The following is a 24,741-nucleotide window of genomic DNA, read 5'->3' on the forward strand; positions in this document are numbered from 1 at the left end:
CAATCACTTGAGCTGGCGGGCGGGCGGGCGGGCGGACGCCGATGAAATCTGACGTCAAAGGTGAACCAACCGGAGGACCAAAGTTTTTGTTTTCCCCCCCACTTTAATTATCACATTTAGCTATTGCTCGTTTTCTATACTAGAGAAGGTTTTGTAACACATGCGCTATTTTTTTCTTAATCTTGACCCTGGTTGTATAAGAACCCAAATTCAATATTCATATTTATGCTGATTAATTTTGTTAGGCAGGTTGAATTCAAGTTCGAAATGTGATTTACTTTCTAATATTTTTCAGTCACGCGTAAGAACAGTTTTTTTTATGGGTTTTACTGCCCTCTGCAGGAGTAAGGCAAAACTGCAGTTGAAAAAAATGTGTTTATTTTTCTTTTATACAAACATTAATGGCCACAAGGCGTCAATGGATGCGTCCATAACATTATTCCATGAGGAATAAAGAAAAGAAAAATGTAAGATTTGAATTCAAAAGAAATCCCGACTGCCGTGACCCGGATTCGAACCGGGGTTGCTGCGGCCACAACGCAGAGTACTAACCACTATACGATCACGGCGAGCTAACCGGGACTGAATGACGGGCCGGCTTTTTTTCTTTATATTCTAAAAGCATAATCACGTATTGACCTAAATGACCTATAATGTATTTGCCTTTGCCTTATAACGCGTAAATGCACTACTATAAGTGTTCGCACAGGTTTAAAGTTCTACTACTTTGATGCAAACTGAATGATTTTCAAATTAATCTCTGAACACAAAACAAACCTTTGTAATGTTCCAAAGATAACCCAAATACCCATTGACAATAAAATACAGACAATTAGTTGGATAAATAAATGTCTTTATTAGACACATATGTGGCTAGCCAGCTTACCACTTGTAAAAATGAACAATGCTAACTTAGAGTAGGCTAAATATTGATGTTCAGTGTTGGATGATTGGAGACTAATTACATACGACACAAAAACTGCATTCATTCATCACCATTCACGTAGTCATCAAATATAAACAAGTCTAAACTCTAACATCTTGGAGTTCAGTCTCATCATTCTCCTCAGGTTCATTGCATCTGAAGGGCGCCACCAGAGCACCACACTCGGCCTTCCTGGTAAAAGGCTGATTCTGTTTCCGTGCTTGCTTGCTGTGTAAAATGTTGCCGATGCTCTGGGCAGAAGCAACCTCTTGTTTCCTGTGTGACGTATGAATCGTCTCGTACAATTTACAGGACGCTACCAAAGGTTTTCCGATGTCCACCCGTTGGCTCTCTGTGAGACGCTGTCTACTCTCCGTGTGAGTATAGTGTAGATCCATCCTAATGACCAGCGATTCCTAACCAAGGGCAAAAAAAATAATAATAATGTTAAACTTGTGTTTTGAACCTCTAATCTGACAATAATAATGAGCACACACACACACCTTAAGCTTTTGAAGTCCACACACTCTCAGAGTACAATCTGGATTAACATTTTTGTCAAATAGCATGGAGTCCGTCTCCTCAAACCTTCCAGGCCCAGAATAAAGTTCTTCCATTGCCTGAAATAAAACATAATAAGGTGAAGTAGTTTGCTAAAAAGCAAAATATTTTTGTCAGTAGAGTGAACGCGATTGCCTAATATTGTAATCTCCCACTAGATGGCAGTATATCATATTAAAAGTTTTCTCAAATTGAGAGGTAAAATGAAACTTTCAACGCCTTCCTGCTTTGTGTTTATGTGGTTTTAGTGAGGCAGAAAGTCAATGTCCATATATGGGTAGGACTTCCTCATACTTGCGGAACGTGGGTGACTGGTCATTTCTCTTTTCTAATGGAAACTTGACATCAATGGTGAGCAACGTGGAATTGATAATGCTGATAAAACTTGGTATCACATCATGACTAATAGATTACAAATGAAACTTTTTTTTTCTGTTGTTCTTGTTTTTTTTTAACTTAGTGTATTGCCTGTGATTGTGTGGAAGTGACTTATTTGGCAGATTGATTCAGATCACAATATTAAGAAGGGGGGGGAAAAAAATATTTACAGGTATGCTACTCAGTGTGATAGTGCAGTTGTCCGTTTTGGGGCCGGTGGTTTTAATAACTCCAAAAGCCACGATGACATTTGAGAACAAGGCTGAGAAGCTAACTTCCACTTCTACTTCACAAAGAAACATCAGCCGCCTTTTCCTTGGTAGTTCTGAAAGCATAAGAAACATAAAATGCTTATAATCCAACAATATTTAAGATCAATCCATCTGTCAACAGACTCTTTAACACGTAAGTCTCTGAAAATAAAATTACCTTCAGTATATTTGAGGAACTTATGAGGGGTTATAAACAGCTTTCATTTATATAGTAGCCATGAACACCAAACAAAAGAGAACTAATTCACAATGTTGCTTAATTATAAGGAAGTACTTTCTGGATGTTTTTAAATAGAATGTCACATGCTGAATGTGTAGGAGGTGTGAGCAACATTCGCTCTGACTGAAGCTGAAATTGAATCTAGGATAAGAAAAAAAAGAAAAAAATGTGACGCACCATTTGCTTGTCGCCAGCAAAAATCTCTCAGCTGTAGCTCCCTTGTGTGGCCCGCCGTCTGAACCGGATCAGCAAGTGACCGAGGTTCATTTAGGGTGTGCTTGATTTCCACAGCCTGCTTGCCTGTGATCAAAGGGTCTCTGCCTAAATCTAATATTAAAAAAAAAAAAAGGGGGAAACGGGTCAAATGTTTTCATTGGTTTACAGTCGATTAAATCAGAACAGTACAAGTTGTTATTTAAACCAACACCTAAATATTAACCACAAGAGCTCTCGTAATCTCCTCAAGCATGTCATTTGGTTACTTCAAAGCTGGTTTGTGAAATATTCACGTGATACACATGGTTGACTTTGAGGAACTCGGGGGAATTTGCTGAGGCGACTGAGTAAACACACGACACTTAAAGACTAGATGAGGAATGAGGAAGGGAAAAAAAAAAACAACACATCGCTTTCATATTTATCTCAGGCAATAAAAATCAACCTGGCAGTAATTCCATACAATGATTAAAAATAATCTCCCTGTTCTAGTCACAGCTAATTTTCAAGTGAACCCGTGAGAGCGAGAGCAAAGGGAAACGGCGAGAGTATCCGAAAGGCCAAACAGCTGCCTTGCTCTGAGCGGCTCTCAGGTTTCTTGCTGTTCTCGCGCCAACAGTGTGAATTTCCAGAGAATGAGGTCGCGTGTTAAAAGTATCTTCAAAAATGAAGTTACAAGTGAAGAGGCAGACAGAAAAAGTGTGAAAATGATGATGAAATCTGTCTGTGGTTCAGCCAACGCCTTCAGGAAAATAAGTCTATTTACAAACAACCTCGTCGTTGTGCAAGTTTTTTTTTGTGTTTTTTTTGGGCTTTCTTTGACATACTCACCCTCTGACGCCCTCTCTAAGATGTGTGTAACTTTTTCTGCTTGAAGAATGTGCTTGTTCAAGTATTTGGTGAAGATTCCCGTACTTCTTCCTCCATCCTGGACTTCAAACGCTTCGGCATCTTCACACCTGGAAAACGAGATGGGTTCCTTATAAAAACCTAATTGTGGAAGAAAATATTTCAAATTGTAAATGTACATACGTTCCATAACCATACACGGTATTTCCCTTCGGCTGCTGTGGCATAATTTCCGACGGTATGCGTTGCTGGTTGTACCTACAAGAAATGTCCGTTTAGAAAAGCCTGAAATAATCGACGGTAATTCTCGGAAAATGCTAAAGCTAGTAACAAACCATTTGCGGCAGGTATCCAACAGGATAACATTCAGCGCAGTGTGTCGTTCCTGCATTTGTAGCATGATGCGCTGCACGCACACACAATTTCCAGTTTGATACGGTCGTGGAGCATCCACAGGCACCAAGTAATTTCTCCCAGCACTCTCGTATCCATGGCCAGCATAGTAGAAAAGGCCTGTAAAGGGGTTCGCCATCGTATACATTGCTCAATAGCAGCGTCAAGTGAAAACACGTGCTGAGGAAACCGGAGCGAGACGGAGGTAAACAAAAAAAAAAAAGTGTGCTATGTGTCATCAAGAGATTAAATGTAATATGAGAAAGACAAGCGACACCCTACAGGAAATAATAGTCAGTACATCTTCCGAGGAGCAAAAATGATTTCCATGTAAACACGCGCTAGGTTTTGGATTACAGTACAGCTTGCAAAAAATGTTTTGAACTTCCTATATGACTTGACTTGTGTACATTAAGTACGCAATATTATTTTAAATCGTACAGCACTTATGATAAATTCAAGCTTTTCTCATGTTACCATTCAAATAAATGACTTTTAGATGATTTGGTTTTGAAAAATAATGCATTGTACTCTCCACTTACAACCCAGGTTAAAGTTAGTTCCACCCCATCCTGAAAGTATTTTTGTTCTTGACCAAATTACTACTTTCCTATTATCTAGAGTTTTGGCACTATCTTGTGGTATTTTAGAGCATTACAGATAGAGCACAAAAATTTTTTTTTTTACCGTAAACTCCTTTGTGAAGAAGGTCAAAAAACGTCTCCACAGCAGCCAGCATCTCCACCTTGGTGAGATCCAACAAGGACACCACACGGAATCCCAGTTGCCGCAGGAGGTTGGCCAACTCGTGGACATCCATCATTGGGGCCATTAAACCGGGGTGGTGGGAGTAATTCAAGTTGCCGATAAGAAGGGCAACTTTATCAACGGCTGAAACGGATGATCAGAATAGATATAGGTTTAATTATTCTGAAAATAGAAAAGGGTTGAAAATGAAATTGTCTAAAAAAAAATAAAAAAAAATTACCTTTTGTGGGTGATTGAGGAAGTCGGTCATTTGGAACTAGATGGAAACAACAGAAAAGGTGTCATGATTTCTTTTTTCCAACAACATTGAATGATTATGTCAAGAGGGATTGCATAAGATGTTGCAATCTATTTGTCACGCATACTGCAACAAACAGCAAAAGGGAGAAAGAATGCAAGTAGTTTCACTTTAAAGCTCTTCTACTCAGACACAATACCGTTTGGATTCAGATAACTTCCCTTTTATTCCGTAAAAATGGGGAAAGTACCTTGTGCATAATGGAAACTAAAATGCTGACTTTTAAGTCAGTGGGAAGACATGAATATTTTTTTTAAATTAACTTTTCAAGGGAAACTAAGGAAGTTTCTGAGAAAAGTACAGCAATGTTTGTTTTTCTAAGGTGGGGGGGGGGGGCGAGATGTTTTGTCAGTGACTTACCAATGTCAACTTGGACGGGTTGGCTCCATATTTCTTCCAGCACGTTAGAAACTGAGCACAGATATGTTCCTTCATGTTTGGCCTCAGCATGCTCAATCTACAAGGAGCACAATAGCTCATTTACAAACCTGAACGTGATGTCATACTCTACATTGAACATCGGGTTACATATTAACTCATGTTTTAAGATCAACGTCACGGTTAGCGAGTTTACAAGGTAAACAAATAATATTAGCACTTGCCAAACATCCTACCTGCAGCGTGTCAGTAGTGTTTTTTAATAGCGCCTGTCCGTTTCGGTACCACTGGTAACGTGGAGCCGGGTTGCCAAATGCCGAGCAGCGGAGTGTGATTTTTGCACCTAGTTGGACTGTCTGGGGTTTGGGGTTGATAGCAATGTGAGGATTCCCCTGCCAGTGGCGCGGCAAACCTGACACTGTTGGGAAAAAGTTGAAACATCCACACAGAAATCTTCATGATTTGAAAAAAAAAAGTTGGAGATCAATATGGAATATGTAGCTATTCATACCTGATGCATCAATGTCCAGCACTTTCACTTTCACCCACTCACTGAACACCCAATTATAAATGTTATCATTCACCCGGCACACATAGCAGTGAGTTCTAACGGGGTTGATGATCAGATCTGCCTGTGTTCCACCGTGCACCTTTAATTAAAAAAAAAAAAACATCCATTAAGAATTCTCTTATGCATCACGGATGCAAAAAAAAATCCCGATACCACAGACAATCGAGATGCGATGAAATTTTAAAATCACAGAATAATGCCATGTGGCATCACCTGGCATTTATCCGCCTTTGACCCAAATTTCAAGCAAAAACTTATTCACACAAGTTTTATAATTGATTTTACATTTGGACACACTGCGATCAAATAACCGGTTAAAGAAAATTGCTTTTTAGTACTAGATAGCCAGGAAAAATCCGGCACAATGAAGATATATATTTTTTGGGGTTTGTTTTTTTTACCTCGTAGTTTTCCCCATCATCACCATTGGTGAACCACTGGTACTTGAGGATGCCTGCACCCTCAGCACGGACGCTCAGGGTCACCTTGTAGTTCGCAGGCACACAAACAGAAACAGGCTGGCGCTCTATGACAATGTCTGGAACAAGGCAACAATCCACCACTTGTTTATCATCACGACGAACGCGTGATTGCAACTCATAGTCGGTGTCCATTATAAAAACAGCGGCGCACCTCCGATCATCATAGGACGGGGATGGAAGTAATCATTCGGTGCATTTCCTTCTTTCCATCGATTATATTTTTCCTTCGGCTTCGGCATTTACTGCAATGAGATAAGTCACATTGTTAAACGCACATTATGTTTCAATAATGTTAAAGAAAGAAAAAAAATAAAGTTTGAGCTATCCGCGCGCTTCTGCGGCAATGACAGGCTGTGAAAAAAGTCTTTTTAAAAGTTTTTTTTTAACTAATAAAAATAATGGTGATTAGTTACATACTTGCCATGAGCACCGTACCAGTAGCTGCCAGAGATTGTTCCTTTCTCATCAAATTCATGACTTAAATCTTTGCAAATAAACCCTCCCCTCTTTCCTGGAACAGGAACTATACCGTAACGCCTGTTTTAAAAACGCAGTCAATTGTAGACAAAACAATTTGTTTGCCTTTAGTTGACGTTTAACTTTTGTTTTAATCTTAACCAACCAACCAACATGCAACAAATCTAAATACATGTCAACAGTAAAAAGAGCCAACGTTTAAAAATTATACTGCATGAAAAAAAAAGCATAGGGAGACACATTTTTTTATATGACGGTAAATTCATTTCCAGTTCTCCTAACACCCGGAGATAAGCAATAAAACTATAAAATTGCATGTTTTATTATCGAATACATTCACTGTTTGTTGACTGAGAGCTTTAAATAAATAAACATGCTACATTGTAAAATTGATAAAAGTGCCGCCTTTGTGTACCATAAAATAGCCGAATGTGTAATTCTCTAATTCAAAGCCAATGAGTTGTGCTTAAAATTCAACATGTGTTTTTTTTTTTTGTTTGTCTCATTGATATGAAATTCAAGCTGCATGACATGTCTTGCAAAACACGGGTGCAACTTACATCATTGGCCACCCACATTTATCCTGAGCCTTCTCTCCAATAAACATGTTTTCAATGTTGGCATACAGTCTTGAGCAACATCTGACTGCAAACTCTCTTCCACAACATCACTTATTGTTACCTGTTCACAACACTTGATTGTTGAGTGCAGTTTTGGAAAATCTGATGTGCTCTTGCACCTATTTGTGGGCCCGCTAAAAATAGGGTCTTGCTGGCAACACATGCGCGCCTATGATAGGAAGATCCAGACCAGAAGTTTTCTTCACAGACACAAGCTCCAAAGAAACTCAGGCAATATTACAAAGGTAAGTCGGAACGTTCATTGTGTGTGTGTTTGGACGCCGACACTTGGAATTGAGTATGTCAATTTCAGAAAAGTTGTTTTGTGCTTGACTTTGATTACAACTTGATAGCTCAAACTATTTTTAACTACTTCCAATGCGAGTACTTTGCCTAGTCAGAAAGGACAAGCATGGATTGAGCAGTGTATGAACAATCATTCATTTAATTCAACCATGAAATTGTGATCCGGTAAATTGACTGTCTTTTTCATTTTTAGGGGCTTTTCTATGAATAACAAAAATTCAACAACAATCCCAGGCAGTGACCAACTTGAGGACGTGACTCAAGATTTTTTTTTCTACCCATTTTTTTAGAGGTGGTTAAAGATAAGTGGATTTTGCATTTTTGGTGAATTACTTCAGGGCACAATGACGTCCAGGAGGCCAATGACTCGCTCTTTTTCTGCCAATGGGCGAACCAGCAGCTTTGGTGAAGAGGAAAGCAGCTCTTCAAATGGCCGTAGTGAAACTCGCAATAATTATCTCTCAAATGTTAGACCAGAAAACAGGTAGGCATTTTGAATCCACACACATTTTTCATATTGAAAGTGATATTTTGTATCGTGGTAAAGATAAAAAGCATCTCCATACAAATTAACACAAAATAAAACCAACCAGAACAATGCAAATTTATTTGGTTGAAGAGGGGAGACATCAAATGCCTACTTTGTATCAATGAGTTCATTATAAAACTCTCAGTTATTCATTAACAACCTTGCATTTGCCTCCTCTCTAACTAGCTATTCAAGGTATTCTCACTACAGGCCAACGAGGTAATATCCATATTTTTCAAACGTCAATCCAAACTAACATCTTAACCACACAATCTGGTGTACCCCAAGAATGAAACCAACATGAGTCTTAACAGCTAATGTCGAGTTTTGTCCAGCCTTGCATTAAGTCTCAGTGACCAACATCAGTTTTTAATGTTGCGTTTGCTATTTCTGTTTTCCTGGGTGTCCCCCCCCAAAAAAATCTCTGTGTCCAACTCTCTCCACTACCAGAAATGTCCATTAACAAATTTCCTTTAAAGAAAAGGGAATGTGCTGCACCAGTGTGAGGAGGCCTCTGATGTGTTACAAGAGTAAAAACTTTTTTTGTTTGTTTTTTGCTTCCTTGTAGGAGTACGTTGTGCACCGTTATGGCTCAGCTTACCGAGGACGTGCAACCGTGCTTCGAAACCACCTTAAAGTCAAAGGCTGTGTCGGAGAACTGTAACGTGAAGTTCACTTGTGTTGTATCAGGTACGTCCAATTTGAAAATCTTCATATGTCCAAATATTTTCTGAACTGCTTATTTATTAAAGGTTATCCAGCTCCAGAATTGAAATGGTATAAAGATGATATGGAAATGGACCGTTATTGCGGACTGCCAAAGTATGAGATCCACAAAAATGGGAAAACACATACCCTGCATATTTACAAGTATGTGACGCACAACTATCAAATGAGAAGTATTTTTAAATGACCGCCGATTTATTTAATAAGTATTTCCTTTTTTCAGTTGCACATTGGATGACGCGGCTATCTATCAGGTGTCAGCCAGCAATAGCAAAGGTATCGTCTCCTGCTCGGGGGTATTGGAAGTGGGTACCATGAGTGAGTTTAAGATCCACCAGAGATTCTTCGCCAAGCTGAAGCAAAAAGCTGAGAAGAAGCGTAAAGACTTGGAAGAACAGAACAAGAAGGGGGTCAGAGACAATATTCCGACAGAAGGACCACGTGTTAGTCCAGAGGCACCTCCGAGAAAACGTCCAGTTCCGCCAGCAGAACCGGGCCAGGCGATTAATGAGCCTGAATTTGTGGCGCAGCTGCGCTCTACTGCCAATGACGTCAAAGAAATAGCCTCTGCAATACCTTTGGACAAAAGTCTGGAGAAGGACATACCGGCCCTTGAGGAACTGGTGGCCAAAAAGAAACTAAAGATTACCAACGGCGTGGATGGCGGCGTTAACACCGCCGCAAACGGCAGCAACAGCAGCAGAGGTCTCACGATAGCAAACGGAGGTGTAAACTGCTACGACGGTGGAATCAGTCTGGCACAATTTTTATCCGAAACTCACAAACAAACCGCCGAAGAAGGCGACAACCCATCTCAACTGGAAAATCCACAAGAGATGGACGTATGTATGGAAAATGCCAGGATAGAGAACGAAGGAAGACTTGAGAAGTTACAAGTCGAGAAAGAAGAGAAAGAACAAGATTTAGTCTCAGAAAGGGAGAAAGAAGCGTTATATTTGACAGAGCACCCGAAACATCACAGAAAGACTCTGAAGGATCACGAGCATCATAACGTTCAGTCAACCATCTCCTCCATGTTGCACACGGTCAAAGATTTTCTCTTTGGGAAGGGTAAGAAGGATTCTCATGAAAACATTGAAAACAAAGAGAAGGAACATGACCACCTTCCTAAATCCGTCCAACCTAAACCGACACAATCACAAACACCGCCGTCATATCGACTATCCAAGAAGCATCGGGCGGAGATGGACAAAGCTCACACGGACCAAGTTGGACCGATGGAAACTGAGCCTCCAAAATCTGTGGATGTAAACCAACTGTCAAATAAACTCTCCAAGGCAGAAGGAAATAAAGTTGAAACTGGAAAGTCAACAACGATTGAATTACCCCTCGGGAGCCCAAAAGAGCCTCGTGGACTAAGTAATCAGGAGGCTGCGGTTCTGGTGGAGAACATGGAGGTATCAGCAGGTGAAAAGATCAGCAATCCAGGCCAACAAACACCATTGTCCGCTCTTCAAGTTCTTACAGAGGTATGTACCGAGGTCTTGAAAAGCAGCTGGTTGCCACTTGACTTGAGAGTTATTTTTAGATTGCATTTGCCCGACAAGATAGTGAATGCATTCGAGGCCCGGAGGAGGGAACTCCTTAACTATGAAATTGATTTTCAACTTTGGCTGGTGATTAAAAACAACAGCAAAACAAGTTCTAGAAGCAAAAGAATTTACATGGAGGTGTGTCAGTCAGACAATCCTAATAGCTGTGGCAATGACTCAGCCTGCCCAACGGAAACAGCTTTTTGCCGCTCTGGCATCACCAAGCAGGCGCAAATCAAACACGTCAAAGAAATGAGGAACCATAAAAGTAGATCACTAGATGTGGGGGTGGGGGATGTTGTGTATCTTCACGGCTCACTGTAAGATAGGCCGGCCAATGAGTGAGACAAGAGTGCGTCAGAAGGCTTGCTGAGACCTGAACGTCAACGGCCGTTCTCACGTTACGCGGAGGCTTTGTACAACGTGTCTGAGGGCTAGTCGAGTGACTTTTGTGGCAGGTCTCAGCAGGAGAAGGAGCGTCTTGTCACATTTTGCAAATACCTCGCTACCCCAAAGACCAAAAATAAACCCTCGTGTAGACAAGAGGAAGGCGATGTTTCTCTAATCAGAATTGGTTAGCATTTGCTAAGAATAGGGAGCCATGATCCATGTCATTGCTGCTAGCATAGCAACGGGTATTTGGCTTTTAATGGCTGACCTCGCATTTGAGCATGCGTGTATACAGGTCATTGGATCTAATTATTTTTGATAACCCGCATTTGATTTCAAATGATTTTAATAGCTATATTAAGTGATGGGGGAGCACAAATTATAATATCTGAAAACTATTAGCAGAGAATGCTAGGCTCTAATGTTTACAAGAGCGCTGACAGCTATTGACATGTGACACGTGGGAAGAGGAACTGAAGTCATCGGGTTCAAAGTGGACCCAACTGTACGTTTGTTTTGGTGACAGTTAATAGAAAACCTCACTGCTGAGTGAGTGGAGGAAGTCTAATCCCTTATCTTTGTTTGCTCACATGATCTTAGCGTAATCAATTGCTGTGTTTACACTCAATTTCCAAAGCCAAGGTTTTATTTTTAGTCTGAATATGCCACCACTTCCCTTCTGTCGAAAGTGCTAGCTTTTTTTTTTTTTAAGTACATTATCATGAATCTACATGGAGTTTGTATAGCCTTATGAATATATTGGAAGGGTGTGAACGGCACATTTAAGCAGCGAGGGGGAAACCCCAACTAGTGCAACATACACTTGTTGCACTAGTTGCAACAACATACACTTGTCCTTGTTGTTGTTTTTCTTCTTTTCGAACATGCGTAAACCCTGAAATTTTACATAGTATTTTTAAGGTTATGTATTCATGTACATTTAAAATCAATGAGTTGAATTTATTGCACTAAAAGGGTGTGTTTGATTTCCTTTAGGCTGAAGACAAACGAACTGGGGTGGTCTCAAGTGGGGATATGGTTCTCTCACACCAGCAAGATCTAGATAGCCCGGTAACTTTACCACAACCTAGTCACCCCGCGTCTGCGACAAAAGACGATAAGCCTCGTTTTCCGCACAGCCAAAGTTTCCTTCCATCGACCAACGTTGATAACCAAGCTCCGCCTCCCAGTGTTATCCCAGCTACAGTCACGAGTGTTGAAAAAATGGCTAAAGACAATAAACCTGACAAAGAGGTGAACAAACCTCCCAAGAAATTATGTTTGGAAAATAAAGTGACAATAAAAGATCCACCTCATCAAAATATAAACAAACCCGAGTTGGCTGGATTAACACCATCTATGCTGGAAAAGGGTAAACCCGACAAAGAGGTCAACTACCCTCCCAAGAAATTATATGTGGGAACAGAAGAAAAATTCAAGGAGCTACCCCAACCCAATATCAACAAAACCAAGATGTCTCTATTAACATCGCCTTTGTCAGAAAAAGAAATACCTGACAAAGATTCGACCTACCCTACCAAGAAATTCTGTGTGGGAACTGAAGAGAAATTAAAGGAAGAACCTCGTGCGGATATAAAACCCAAGGTGGCTGTAATTACTCAGTCTTCACCAAAGGTGGGTAGATCTGACATGAACTATCATACCAAGAAATTATCTGTGGGGACTGAAGAGAAATTCAAGGAAGAACCACATCATGATACCAACAAAACCAAGGTGGCTGTAATAACTCAACCGATACAGAGAGTGAACAAACCTCACAAAGAGATAAACAAGTCTTCCAGTACTGATAAAAAACGAATACATCTACCCCGCCCTGATATAAATACTGTACTAACAACACCTTTGCTGGAAGAGACGGTGAAAATCAAAGCAGTCAATCTGACGCTTGTCTCTGATATGGAAGCAAGCAGTTCACAGAGCGATCACTCAAAACAGGACACCAAAAGTGTTCCGCTGACTCAGGAAATGAATGTTGAATTTCGGCCAGGTGAATCCCCCAAGGTGGTTGACCTAAAAATGTGGTCTGAATGCACAACTGCTTTCACAGAAGAAACCAAAGAAAACCCAAATCAGAGAGTGCTACAGAGTGTAAGAAGCCAGGAATTCGAAGGTGAGAGAAAGAAAGGAGTCACTGATGCTCCACTTACAGATAGAAAAGAAAATCTCAGCAATCTTAAAGACCAAGTGCCACCTAATGAAACGAACAACAACGTTTCAGAAATAGAAAGAAAACCACCAGCGGTAGTAAATGAGCCAAACAAGGAGTCAGTCAAGATAGTTGCAGATAAGAAAGATAATAAGGAAGCTAAAATAAGTCTTTTGGGAGAAAATTCAAACATGGTGCCTAAAGATCGTACCGTAAAACGGCAAAGTCTGTCAGAAAAAGTTCCACTCGGGTCAGATGTTAAAGAACCTAGGTCCGATAGAAACACAACAGAACACGTTGCTGTCCCAAGGGTTGAAATAACAGAGCCTCAAGCCAAGCACTTTACTCTACCGCTAACTATGCTAGCACTCAAAAAGCTAGAATCAGAGCCAAGTATTTTAGAAAAACACTTAAAACCGCAAGCTATCGGCCGAGATATTGTTGATTCCTCTGGTTTGTTAACAAATCAGAAAGCTCTGGATCATGATAAGCCATCAGCCTCGGATGTTACGAAGGATCTCGAGCAGTTAGACGGCAAGACAGAAATAATTGCGCGGGAGGCGGCTAGCGTGAAATGTAGTCAGCAGGTCGACTCCGCAACTATTCCCCAAATAAATATTTCATGCAGCGATGACAAGGAGGATCATGTTCCCGATTCTCTGCAGCCTTTAGAAATGTCGAATGTGCCTTTCTTTGTGGTACCGCCAATATCTGTCACTTGTCACGAGAATGAGAGTGAACTGAGGAAGCCCGATGCTAGTGAGTGGAGAGAAACTGAAACTTTGGTGGTCACACAGCTTGGCACCACCACAGGACTGGGTGAAAAAACTCAAGAAACATCAGAACAAAGGTTAATAGAGGTTAACAGAGGTTATTCTTCTTTACCAAATGAAACTGCACAACAGAAGAAGAATGATAGCAACCATCCAGTAAGTAAAACCACAGAGGACAATAGTTTCCTTGAAATACTGAAGGCGAAACCCTTAAAACAGGCTAAAATTGATACTTCTGTAACCATTGAGGACTTCCTCAGAACCAAAGCCCCTGTTGAGAGACTCACACACAAACCCCCAACCCACCCATCCCTCAGTCCCGGCAGTATCCGTAAATATATGTCCAAAGTCGCCGCAGAGCTGGAAAGTGATGCTGGGATGACGGTCCCCGTGATCACACTGGATGACCGTCAAAGCGACAAGGCGGATGAAGACACGAGCGGCGGCTCAACCCCGATATCTTTAACGCCCACATCGTCGTTGTCCTGCGAAAGTAGCCCGAGATTGAAACGAAGGGACAGTCTTTCACTCATACGATCCGCCACTCCCGAGGAGTTGGCCTCGGGAGCCCGCCGCAAAATCTTCATCCCGAAACCCAAAGAGGAGGTGGATGTAGGGGTTGTTGCGCTTGAAGGTCAAAAGAAGGAGACCCCCTACTTGTCCCCCAGTCAGGCTCGCAGAGCGGCTTTGCTCCAAGCTCCCGTGGGACAAAACACCCCTCCGATGGAGAGGCGCTCACCGCTTATGAATCGTAGGAAAGCCACGCTGGAGGTACCCAAAGTGGTGGAGGAGCCGCCCAAACAGGAACCGACTAAAGCTGAAGAAAAAGTTGCTGAAAAGAAGTTGGACCCACTGAAAGGTAAGAACTTTGTTCATTCAGGGCAATTGCAAGTTGTTATTACTAGGCCCTAGGATGTTAGCTTGCAAGCTAACACGATGATTCCATTCCATATGCTAACAGCTCCACAGGTCATCCGGAAGATCAGAGGGGAGCCTTTCCCAGATGCCTCGGGACACCTTAAGTTATGGTGCCAGTTTTTCAACGTTCTTTCTGATTCCACTATTAAATGGTTCAGAGATGAAGAGGAAATACTGGAAGTTAACAGAAGGTAGATGGACGTCATTACCACCTCGCGCACAGATCGTCATAGCCAAGTTGTTGGCATCTCTCTGTTAGTATTTGGGGGCTACACGGACAGCATGACTGGTCATAAAACTGTACTGATACAAAAAAAAAATTCTACAAGGATTAGGAAAAGGATTAATATACTCAGCGAGAACCCCGTGGCCTTCTGTCATTCTCATATTCTCAGTGCATGGATTTACAGCTCGTGTGACCGTCGACCTCACAGCTGTGACACGGAAACTGGCGAGACGCATGAACTGTAATATGACACAATTTTCCTTTCTCCGGGGGCATTAAAAGTGTATGTGCGTGTGTGTATATATCTACGCACTTTAGCTAGCTGTATCAGAAGCGTGTTGCCATACATAACAGCCTTCTGTGTTATAGCGCCACCTTGTGTCCTCAGTTGGTCACCGACCCCGTTTCTACAACTGATGTTTATGCACGTTGTCTTGAAGTGCAGGGGATGAAACTCAAGTGGCGCTTGCTATCGTTCTGGCCGCAAGCCAAGACTGCGGCGTGTACGGTTGCACCATCCAGAACGAGTACGGCACGGATACCACAGATTTCCTCCTCAGCGTAGATAGTAAGATGCAACCTAAGAGTTTCAACCATACATCTACTCGATGAGGTCATTGGTTTTTTTGAACTGTTCCATTTTTGTTTTACAGTTCTGTCTGATATTCTTCTCAGAGATGATGTGGAAGGTAACTATTGTTTTGGTATAACATACAAATGACACGATCTGTGATTCTGACTAAGCTAGATAGAAATGGATAGATGGAATTACATGGCGGACCTTAAAGGTCTGAGGTTCGAATCCAGACTCTGGCCTTGCTTTCTTAATGATTTCCACTTTGTAATAATTTCTCTAGTTGGAGAGGAGATCGAGATGACACCACTGGTGTTCACCAAAGGCCTGGCCAATTCCGGAAACTGGGGTGACAAGTATTTTGGCCGCATCATGACCGAGATGGCGCACCTCGGCGAGGGTTGCGGCCATAAAGCCAGCAGAGTGAAAGTCATCTACGGTCTAAATCCCGTCTATGAGTCCGGCAGTACATGTATCATCAAGGTTCCTAACCCAATCGCCTACGGGACCAAGCAGGATAACAACCTCATTGAAAGAAATCTCGAAATGACAAAGCAAGTAAGTGAAAGAAAATGTTTGGAAGTTAAATTGCTTCGAATGAAGCTCACATTGCTCTTATTTGACTTTTCCTGCCAGGAATGCAAAATTCAGAACATGATCCGAGAATATTGTAAGATATTTGCAGCTGAAGCTAGAGTCATCGAAAACTTTGGACCTTCACTAGAGTGAGTCACAACTAGCTGGAATAAGTTGCTGAATAATTTCTTGTAAGAATACTTTGTATGATCGACCCTCAGAGTCCTCCCTCAATACCTGATGTATCGACCCGCCAACTCTGTCCCGTACGCTACGGTGGAAGTTGACCTGGGGGAGATCTTCCTCAAGTACTGTGTGATGGATGCTAAAGGCTGCCTGGTTACGCAAAGTGCCTCTGAGATGGAACAGAAATGCAGCACCTTCCAGCATTGGATTCATCAGTGGACGCATGGCAATTTACTCATCACCCGCATGGAAGGTAAATAATGCTACTCGCTAAGGAGCTGGGAATTTTTAGCAGATTGGGTTACTTTCACCTAAGATTGGGTAAAAAAAAATATTAAAAAAAAGAGTATGTTGATGATTGGATTTGGGACGGCTAAAGAACTGAAGTTGGTCAACAAGAATATCTCGGGGTGGGGGGGATAGTGGCCCTGCAGCCCCCCCCTCTAGCTCCGCCAGTGATGTGAAGGAGATTTTTATTTTTTTATTTTTCTATAGCATATAGTATAGATAAAGATGTAGATTGAAAAAGAAACAAACAGGAACTTTAACCTGGAGACAATTTAAAGTGTTCTATGAACCCATGCAAAAATGTATTACACAATTGATTATATGATGCCCTTATTTTTTTTTATAGGTGTTGAAACAAAGATTACGAATATTAGAGTGGCGACCAAGACAAAAGGGTTTGTATTATACTTAAAACGCACTGTTGATTTGGGTTGCTTGCTACTAAGATGGATGCCATAAAAGTGCCCGGTCACTGTATTTCAGCTACCAAGGCCTGACAGACCGAAGCTCTCCGGAAATTTTAGAACAGTTCCCAACGGTCCACCAGTGCAACTACTACTGCGGACTTCTCGGCCTGCGCCCGCTCAAAACTCAGGAGCAGCAGCAGAGCACCAAGGTGAAGGTCTCCAGGAGTCCCTTGCTTAACCGCAAGTTGTCAACAGGCTCCGGCAGCCCGCAGCCGCACCGTAAAGGACACAGCCCCCAAATGGCCAGGAAGGCAAACGTAAGCCCAAAGGTGACCCGGAAAGTCCAGGAAACGGAGGACAACGAGTCGGACGGCAAACTCAAGCCTGCGGAAACGACTGACGCTCTTGAAATGAGGTAGGGGAGTGTCTTAGATGTTTCCTTTTTAATAGAATAGGCGTTTGTTGCTATCAAAACAAAAAGACGTGCAGAAGTGAAAGTGCGCTTCCTCACGGGGCCTCATTAGAGTTGACGTTACATTACTGAATTATCAGAAACACGTGCCTCAAGAGTCTTATCAGTTCCATGTGTGGACTCTCGGCAGTACAAATGACAAGTGTACCATCAACTTTGACTGTAATCTTGAGATTTTTTTTTTGATAGAAAAAGAAGAGATAGAAAGAGAGATGGCTCTTTTTGTTTGAAATGTCCTCGTTTGGTGACAAAAAGTTGTCCAACACTCTGCATGTTCATCTGTGATGCCAAATGTGTCCTTTTTTACTTTTAGCACAACTTGCAAAAAAAAAAAAAGTGCACAGCAAATCTGAGCTTGGGCTGTTCAATACAAAAGTCGGCTACTGGACGCTTCATTAGGTACACCTGCACAATCTCTTGAGCCATGTTGATGTGTTGGTTTAATAATTATCTATAGATTTATACACGTGATGGATATTTCAAACCAGTCAATAGTTTGTGCAAATGTTTAATGGTTAAAATAAATGGTAAAATAAAATATTCTCAGGTGCAGGCATAGTACCTCATATTGTGCCAAGTGAGTGTTATATGTGTGCACAGAAATAATCATTATGTTCAGTGATTTTTTTTTTGTTTGTCACGTAATTATTTCTGCCATTTTAACCATGCGGCTCTATGCCACGCAAACATACATTGGTAGCTGTAACCTAAAAGCTGCTGATTCAGCATTATGCCGTTATCTGGAGCCGACCGATGGACGCGTTGGGCAAAGTAGGTAATCGAGCACACTCAGGTTTTCGCTCTCTATGCAAAGTACAATTTACTTGGATTGGATTCTTTTTTTTTTAAGTTGGCAGCATGCAGGTTTCAACAGTGATATTTAATATTTTTCCACTTTAGTTCATAAATTAAAATTCCAAGCAGAATGATCAATTTCTGTAATGGATTCTTGGTTAATGGTCACTGCAAGTCAGCAGCTGGCTTAAAATATTGATTTCACTTTTTCACCTGCATGGGAAGAAAAATAAGGAAATACTGAGCACCAGATAGTTCCTGTATTTCACTCTTTGTCAAAAAGTTGTAATTGGCCCAAATGGGTCCGAGCAATGTACGTTTATTGTTACATCATGTCAAACTAATATATTTTGTATTTTTAATAAAAATCTAAAACATTTGTTTTTGAGTAAGATATTCTATACAGCCGTTTTGTGCATACCTATGAATAATAATCCATTCAAAAATTACGACTTGAATTTTTTTTTTGCTATTTACACTCAAACAGCGGATGACTAAAGGTTTCCTAAAGTTTTTTTTTTTAACATTCCACAAGCTATAAAATTCAACTTCTAAATTCATTTACAATATAATACATGACAGTGAATACTATACACCTGTTTTAAAACATATTACAGTATGCAATACACTTCTAAATCAATCTTTACAACAGTAGTTGTTTGATTTCTAATGTTTGTGCCAAACATTCTTTTTGAAATGATTCCTATTCACTTCCCTTCCTAAACATGCGCCAATACAGAAAGATTTTTAAAAAGTCTTAATTGGGTAAAAAGACGCAATCACGTTACCTCAAATCTCATATTGAATTCCAGAAGGTAAACTTAAGAAAATATCTTCTGCTTTTCCCAGCAGTCTTTACATTTGTACAAACATGGCTACAAAAGGATATAAAAGATCTTCCTTTACAAACAAAGCGCTTCCTGAGACACACCGCAGCACTGGCAACATTTGACCAAATACACGGTGGCGTTTTTCACCGTGCTCCACGAGCCCTCGAATGAGATGCTCCCGTTGTTGACAGCACTGGAAAAAAAAAAGTCACAAGTCAGTTTCGCTCTCGGCTTGGATCCAAAGTCAAAGCCTACCTTCCAAAGAGGTCCATGCAACAAGTCTGCACATTCACATCTGTGGCGTTGAAAACAGATTCACTGAACAACTTCACACAGTCCAACTGAGGAACGAATAGAATCCCTTGGAGGAAGTAAAAAAAAAAAAAAAAAAAGTAAGAACAAGGCTGATTTCTCAAAAAGCTGAAATGTACCATCGACCTTACCTGCGACGCAAGCGTTGACGAGCGAGACGCACGTGGCCGTGATTAAGGATCGGAACACCAGAGCCGAGACATCAGCTCTTCTAGATGGGCATATAGAGGCTTTGGTAAGAGGAAAATGCTCTGTGTCAAACATCAGTGCGATGATTTAAAAATAAAAAAGACGGATGATGGGGTACTACTCACCGAGGCCACCGATCATAATGCCAAGGGAACTAAAATTGGCAAAGCCACACAGAGCGTAGGTGGAGATTATTTCCGATCGGACCTGAAAGAACAAGATTTTTTGCATTTATAAAAAAAAAAACAGACCGGAAAGGAAATAAAAGCTTAAAATGTGCGGTACCTAATAAAATGCATGGACTCACCGAAATCCACTGCCTTTCTCCGCCAATGACTGCATCCAGTCCGTTGAGTCTGTTAGTCTTCAGCGTGGATAATTTCTCATAGGCCACAAATTCGTTGAGGAAAAACTTAATGCCGATCAGCTCGGCGACGGTAAAACTCTCGTCGAACGGGATTCCCATCATGAAGGCCAGGGGCATGAAAACGTACGAGCACATTAACTGGAACAAAAACGGGTAAACCCCATTATCGGGTGTACCTAATAATCCGGTGGATCGTCAATCCCGCGTGGCGTACCTGAAAGGTGACGTCGGGGTATCCCACCATGCCACCCATCCAGCTCAGAGCTTCGTTAATGAAAGCGAGGATGGCGAGGAAGGCGATGAGGTTGGCGACGATGTTGGCGACCAAACCGATGGAAGCCGACGCTCCGCTGCTGGCTGCCTCCAGGAGGTTGCGCTCCTCTCTGAGTATTGATCAAGTTAAAGGAGCACGAGGAAACGGACGGAGCTACTTGACGCGTACACACCCGCAAGCCACTTTGACCGTCTCCTCCGACTTGAAAGCGGTTTCTTCCGTCTCCGGGAAGGACAGCTTGGAGAAGGCCAGCGCACAGGGAGCAGCCATGACTGACGCTGATATCAAGGAGGACGCATCGATCTAAAACATGTGGAGATAGCTTTAAAAAGTCTTTGTCCTTTCTTGGCGGATATTATTTGGGATTTCAATTTACCCCGAATGAGATGAAGGCTCCCATGACGCTGCCTGCAATTGTGGCAAATCCACCAGTCATAACAGCGTGAATTTCAGATTTGGTCATGTCATTTAAATAGGGACGAATCAGCAGCGGTGCCTCTGTCTGATGTACATAAAATAAAATAAAAAAGAAGTTAGGTGGTTGACTGTAAAATAAAAAATAAATAAATAAATAAAAACACTTAATGCCGTGAAATGACAGAGCAGATTACCTGGCCAATAAATATATTGCCGGCTACACTCAAGGTTTCTGTGGGAGAGGTTCCCATCGTTATCTGCATAACCCATGAGATCTGGGGAAAAAAAAAAGAGAAAAAAAAAGTTAGAACTCAGGCGGAAGCACTTTGCCCTTAACCCTTGTTGACCTGTAATGTTTACCTTCAGGATGAGCCACTGCATTAAGCCCAGATAATAAAGCACGGACATGACGCTGCTGAAGAAAACAACGATTGGCATGGCCTGAGGAACACGCCGGTAGAGACGTGTGTTAATTTCACGTTATCAATTAAATACGTGTTTTTTCCACATCATCCGACGGCCACTGACTTGGAAAGCAAAGATCCCGTCGACTAAATCTCCAAAAACAAACGACGAACCGGCTTTGGTGTAGTCCAGGAAAATCTGAAATATACAAACACATTAGTACTCTCTACTAACCCCGGAATTTCTCATTTAAAATACTGAGTCCTGGGACACATTACAGTAACTCAATAAAGATTATGAGCGGAACTACTCAACCCTAAAAGAAGTTATCAAAACACATATCTGCATGAGAACATCATGACCCCAGCTTGAGGTTGAACAGCAGCACGTAATGAAGACCGTTATGGAAGACTGGTTGTTATCGTGTATGAGATAAGGCCTGCAATCATTGATGAATAATAGCCAACTGGGGAGAAATGCTGTTTTGAAATGCTAATTTCAATGGTGACAAATGGAAAGTTGTTTTTATTGGTTACTTGAAAAGACCCAGCTATATTTTCAACAAACCAAGACAAGAAGTATTGGTTTGTACTTCTTCAATATTTGGTTGAAGATATCTTTCTAATAAGGAAAAATGTGTTTCTAGTGAGGAAAATATGTAGCTGATATTGTGTGTGGATATTGTTGTAGTGTCTGTCTACATTGTTGCTGCACCATTTTTGTTCTCAAATTTTCTTAAACCTCAACAATCCTAAAAGTGTAATGTACCGTACCTGCACTTGTCGACCGAGCCATCGGAAAGCCGTGAGTCCAGGTTCGGTTCTGATGATAAAAAGTCCGATGCAGAACTGCAACCCGAGGCCCCAAAACACCGGCCGCCAAGACACCTAAAAGTTGAACAGACAACATGTCTTTTTTTTATCGCACAGGTGGTTTTGCGCTATCTTTCAGGAAGTCCCCATAAAACATCATGTTTTTACAAGGAAGCAACACAGCAAAACGCTCGGTGTAATGCACGCGCAAGGCCGAACGATATCCAAAGTCTCAGCAAAACACGAGAGAGATAAGCGTGGAGATAAGGCCCATTTCGAAATGGTCGCCATGGTAATTATCCATCGGTACAGAAAAATAAAATCTCACCGCTGTCCTATGGGCCGAGCACAGGAACGTGAGCAGGATGAACATGCACACACCTCCGAAGGAAATAAGCTGCTCGGGACGCTGGCTGGTGTCGAACACGAGCCACAGCGCCAGCAAGATGACAGCAATGACGATGAAGACCCTGAAATAGACACGCCTCGTCAATTGGACTCCCGGCCCAGCTATTCTGAGATCCACTTACCATTTCATCCATCTTAAATTGGATTTGAAGCATCGCACCACAGGTTTAAAACACCGACTGATGCTCTCTCCCTTATACTTCTTCACAAGGTCATACGACTTGGACACAACAAACAAAGAGGTGATGATCACCAAGGCGAGGGCCCGCTGGAAATCCAAAATGCAGGCCGTAATGAAGAAGGCCAAATAACCTACAGAGCAAATAAAAGAATCCATTAAAAAGACACACATTCGAGTTTGTAATAAATGCGGAGAAATCTGACACTTTAGGTGAAAAGTACATTTCTATCATGGTAGGTACTTATATTTCAAGTTTGAGAACACTACCTGCTCCGAGTATGCCCAGCAATGTATACTTGAAGATTTTGGAGTGATTTCTCACGTAATCCTCAGCAGCATTTATCGGCTTGGCTATTTGTCTAAAGAGCAGAAGAAATCCGATTAGCATTAATTGACCACTTTCTTACCATTCTGTAGATTTAATTTTAGTCACACAGACACATAAAAAGTTAAGCATATTTCGTTTCAGGGTGACATTTCAGGCTGTAAAAAAATGCACATGCCTTGAACTATGTTTTTTTTTTTTCTCTCCAAAAAAATACAGAAATGATCGAATACATTGACATACCAGAAACTACCAGTGTTGAATAATTCCGTACATTTTACACAACTTGCTATTTTGTCACAAGAAACTTAATAGAAAAATTCACCAGTGTTTAATTAATTAGTACATAACAAAAAAAATCATAAATTTCGTGGTTCAATTTGAATTAGTAAACAATCCTCTGCATCGTGCTTTATCACTAACTTTATGGAAGTAGCGCATTCAAATGCATTTAAACAGATTGTTTACAAATATATTTCTGTGAATAACAAAGGAAGAGCAATACAAAACCACAACGTGCTGCACCAAAAATGAACCACGCACCTCAAATACGACTTGACACCCTTTCTCGACTGCTCCGTTTGCTCTGCGGCGTAGCTCGTATCAACCGTGATACCCTCCTGAGAACATTTTCTTCAATAAGAACAAAATCATCTTTTTCAATTCTCCTAAATATAACATACCTCCATTTCAAAGCCATGGTTGTACACTCCGTTTCCATTCTTGAGTTTAAAATCATTTGTATCCTCTGCAAAACACGAAAAAAAAGGACAAACTAAATGCAATTGCAAGCCCGCCGTGTGATAAAACCCTCCTTTTAAAAAAACAACATTTTTTTTCTCCAAACTTGTAGAATAACAAGACACAAGTAAAACAAACAGGTGGATGGGAAAGCGAAGCTAATGGCTTACTCATTGTGTGTGCTCTTCGACTCAGACGCCACCAAACATCTATCATTAACTGAGAGAGACACGTTAAGTACTGCTCTCATCAGCACTAGGGGGGCGTGGATGAAGTCATAAACAACTTTCATAGACCTCATATTCAAATACTCTTCCTCCTTCTGGGATACACAAACATCCCTCGTTATATCACGGTTCACCATTCACAGCGTCACTGTTTCGCGGATTTTTTTTCACAGTGCATTGCCTTATGGCTTCAGAGGCGCACTATATCGTCTGTGATTAAAATTCGTATTTTACGGTATTTATCGAGAAGGAAGTGTTTGCTTCTCTTTGTTAAACAAATGTTTGGGCCTAAAAACAAGTTTTGTTCTTTGGTTTCAATGTTATATATGTATAATAATGGGGGGGAAAAAAGAGGTTTTACTTCACTGATTTCACTTATCACGGGTTCTTTTCGGAATGTAATCCCAGGGAAAAAGGAGAGTACTGTAAACACAATGAGGCAAGAATTGTGCGTTCATCAAAATTGTGCAGCGGTAGAACCAAGCATACATTTAAAAAAAAGAAAATTGGTACAATATCATTACACCTGAAATATAACAGTGATCTTTTAATATTTTTGATATTAAGAATATTTTCTCCGATATAGAAATTGCTCTTGTAATGGCACAAAAATGAATGAGGCAAAATGCAATAAAAGTACAAATTTGTTTTGGAGGGAAAATTCCAGCATTTATTGTATGTTGGGGGGTTAATGTCTTCCAAGTGTTTATGACATAAAAGCATTGACTTCTCTAATCAGATATCATTCACATAAATCTCACCCATTAGATGTAATCAAGTGCAATCTGGAGCTATATTTACTACATGGATGACTGATGATTACTTTCAGTGGCTGAACTTTAGTCATCTTCCTGCAAATGTCATCTTGTCACACCCATTGTAAAACGGTGCTGGTCCATGGTCCAGGCGGATTCAGTGAAGATGATCACTGTACAGGTTCAAAATATAACTGTAAGTAG

The 24,741-nt window shown here is 41.1% G+C and overlaps 3 protein-coding genes and 1 non-coding gene across 9 annotated transcripts; 1 reads left to right on the forward strand and 3 right to left on the reverse strand.

The window, feature by feature from the left end:
* Nucleotides 1-497: 497 nt before the first annotated feature.
* trnah-gug (transfer RNA histidin (anticodon GUG)) lies at nt 498-569 on the reverse strand. Its single transcript has one exon. It is a non-coding gene; the product is annotated as a tRNA-His (tRNA).
* Nucleotides 570-836: 267 nt separating this feature from the next.
* malt3 (MALT paracaspase 3) lies at nt 837-8,082 on the reverse strand. 2 transcript variants are annotated; one of them, XM_085913807.1, is made up of 15 exons: nt 6,729-8,082; nt 6,463-6,553; nt 6,231-6,367; nt 5,770-5,908; nt 5,495-5,676; nt 5,241-5,337; nt 4,803-4,838; nt 4,502-4,705; nt 3,757-3,934; nt 3,605-3,679; nt 3,404-3,531; nt 2,534-2,683; nt 2,035-2,189; nt 1,429-1,545; nt 837-1,341 (listed from the first exon to the last, which is right to left on the reverse strand). In XM_085913807.1, the coding sequence occupies exons 2-15, from the start codon at nt 6,548-6,550 to the stop codon at nt 1,027-1,029; spliced, it is 2,001 nt and encodes a 666-aa protein (XP_085769933.1). In that variant the 5' UTR covers nt 6,551-6,553; nt 6,729-8,082; the 3' UTR covers nt 837-1,026. The 2 variants fall into 2 exon arrangements, with proteins under 2 accessions (XP_085769933.1, XP_085769932.1); XM_085913806.1 differs by lacking the exon at nt 6,729-8,082 and having other exon boundaries at nt 6,463-6,490.
* Nucleotides 7,475-18,663, forward strand: alpk3a (alpha-kinase 3a). Its single transcript, XM_085913814.1, has 14 exons — nt 7,475-7,653; nt 7,908-8,198; nt 8,812-8,933; nt 8,996-9,113; nt 9,193-10,459; nt 11,909-14,711; nt 14,814-14,961; nt 15,437-15,564; nt 15,650-15,685; nt 15,854-16,128; nt 16,207-16,295; nt 16,368-16,585; nt 16,967-17,015; nt 17,104-18,663. The coding sequence occupies exons 2-14, from the start codon at nt 8,059-8,061 to the stop codon at nt 17,444-17,446; spliced, it is 5,736 nt and encodes a 1,911-aa protein (XP_085769940.1). The 5' UTR covers nt 7,475-7,653; nt 7,908-8,058; the 3' UTR covers nt 17,447-18,663.
* slc28a1 (solute carrier family 28 member 1) lies at nt 17,980-24,710 on the reverse strand. 5 transcript variants are annotated; one of them, XM_085913811.1, is made up of 18 exons: nt 24,606-24,710; nt 23,498-23,562; nt 23,358-23,434; nt 22,757-22,848; nt 22,431-22,620; nt 22,229-22,370; nt 21,862-21,975; nt 21,212-21,286; nt 21,044-21,124; nt 20,878-20,958; nt 20,643-20,768; nt 20,439-20,569; nt 20,207-20,375; nt 19,933-20,130; nt 19,751-19,832; nt 19,568-19,666; nt 19,380-19,485; nt 17,980-19,317 (listed from the first exon to the last, which is right to left on the reverse strand). In XM_085913811.1, the coding sequence occupies exons 2-18, from the start codon at nt 23,501-23,503 to the stop codon at nt 19,197-19,199; spliced, it is 1,890 nt and encodes a 629-aa protein (XP_085769937.1). In that variant the 5' UTR covers nt 23,504-23,562; nt 24,606-24,710; the 3' UTR covers nt 17,980-19,196. The 5 variants fall into 5 exon arrangements, with proteins under 5 accessions (XP_085769937.1, XP_085769936.1, XP_085769938.1 ...); XM_085913810.1 differs by having other exon boundaries at nt 24,544-24,637; XM_085913812.1 differs by lacking the exon at nt 24,606-24,710 and adding an exon at nt 24,144-24,195.
* Between the last annotated feature and the right edge of the window lie 31 nt (nt 24,711-24,741).

Source organism: Syngnathus leptorhynchus, chromosome 6, assembly GCF_054491065.1.
Source record: "Syngnathus leptorhynchus isolate UIUO chromosome 6, UIUO_Slep, whole genome shotgun sequence".
In the NCBI taxonomy this organism is placed as follows: domain Eukaryota; kingdom Metazoa; phylum Chordata; class Actinopteri; order Syngnathiformes; family Syngnathidae; genus Syngnathus; species Syngnathus leptorhynchus.

Coding starts and splice junctions, on each gene's coding strand:
- malt3 (XM_085913807.1), bottom strand. CDS start 6,550: ATGCCGAAGCCGAAGGAAAAATATAATCGATGGAAAGAAGGAAATGCA. Junction 5,677..5,769: donor GCTGGACATTGATGCATCAG/GTATGAATAGCT, acceptor TTTTCCCAACAG/TGTCAGGTTTGCCGCGCCAC. Junction 3,935..4,501: donor TCTTCACAAAGGAGTTTACG/GTAAAAAAAAAA, acceptor ACCCCTTTACAG/GCCTTTTCTACTATGCTGGC.
- alpk3a (XM_085913814.1), top strand. CDS start 8,059: ATGACGTCCAGGAGGCCAATGACTCGCTCTTTTTCTGCCAATGGGCGA. Junction 14,712..14,813: donor GAAGTTGGACCCACTGAAAG/GTAAGAACTTTG, acceptor ATATGCTAACAG/CTCCACAGGTCATCCGGAAG. Junction 15,686..15,853: donor TCTCAGAGATGATGTGGAAG/GTAACTATTGTT, acceptor TAATTTCTCTAG/TTGGAGAGGAGATCGAGATG.
- slc28a1 (XM_085913809.1), bottom strand. CDS start 23,771: ATGATAGATGTTTGGTGGCGTCTGAGTCGAAGAGCACACACAATGA. Junction 20,376..20,438: donor ACGGTCAAAGTGGCTTGCGG/GTGTGTACGCGT, acceptor ATCAATACTCAG/AGAGGAGCGCAACCTCCTGG. Junction 19,667..19,750: donor CATTATGATCGGTGGCCTCG/GTGAGTAGTACC, acceptor CTCTTACCAAAG/CCTCTATATGCCCATCTAGA.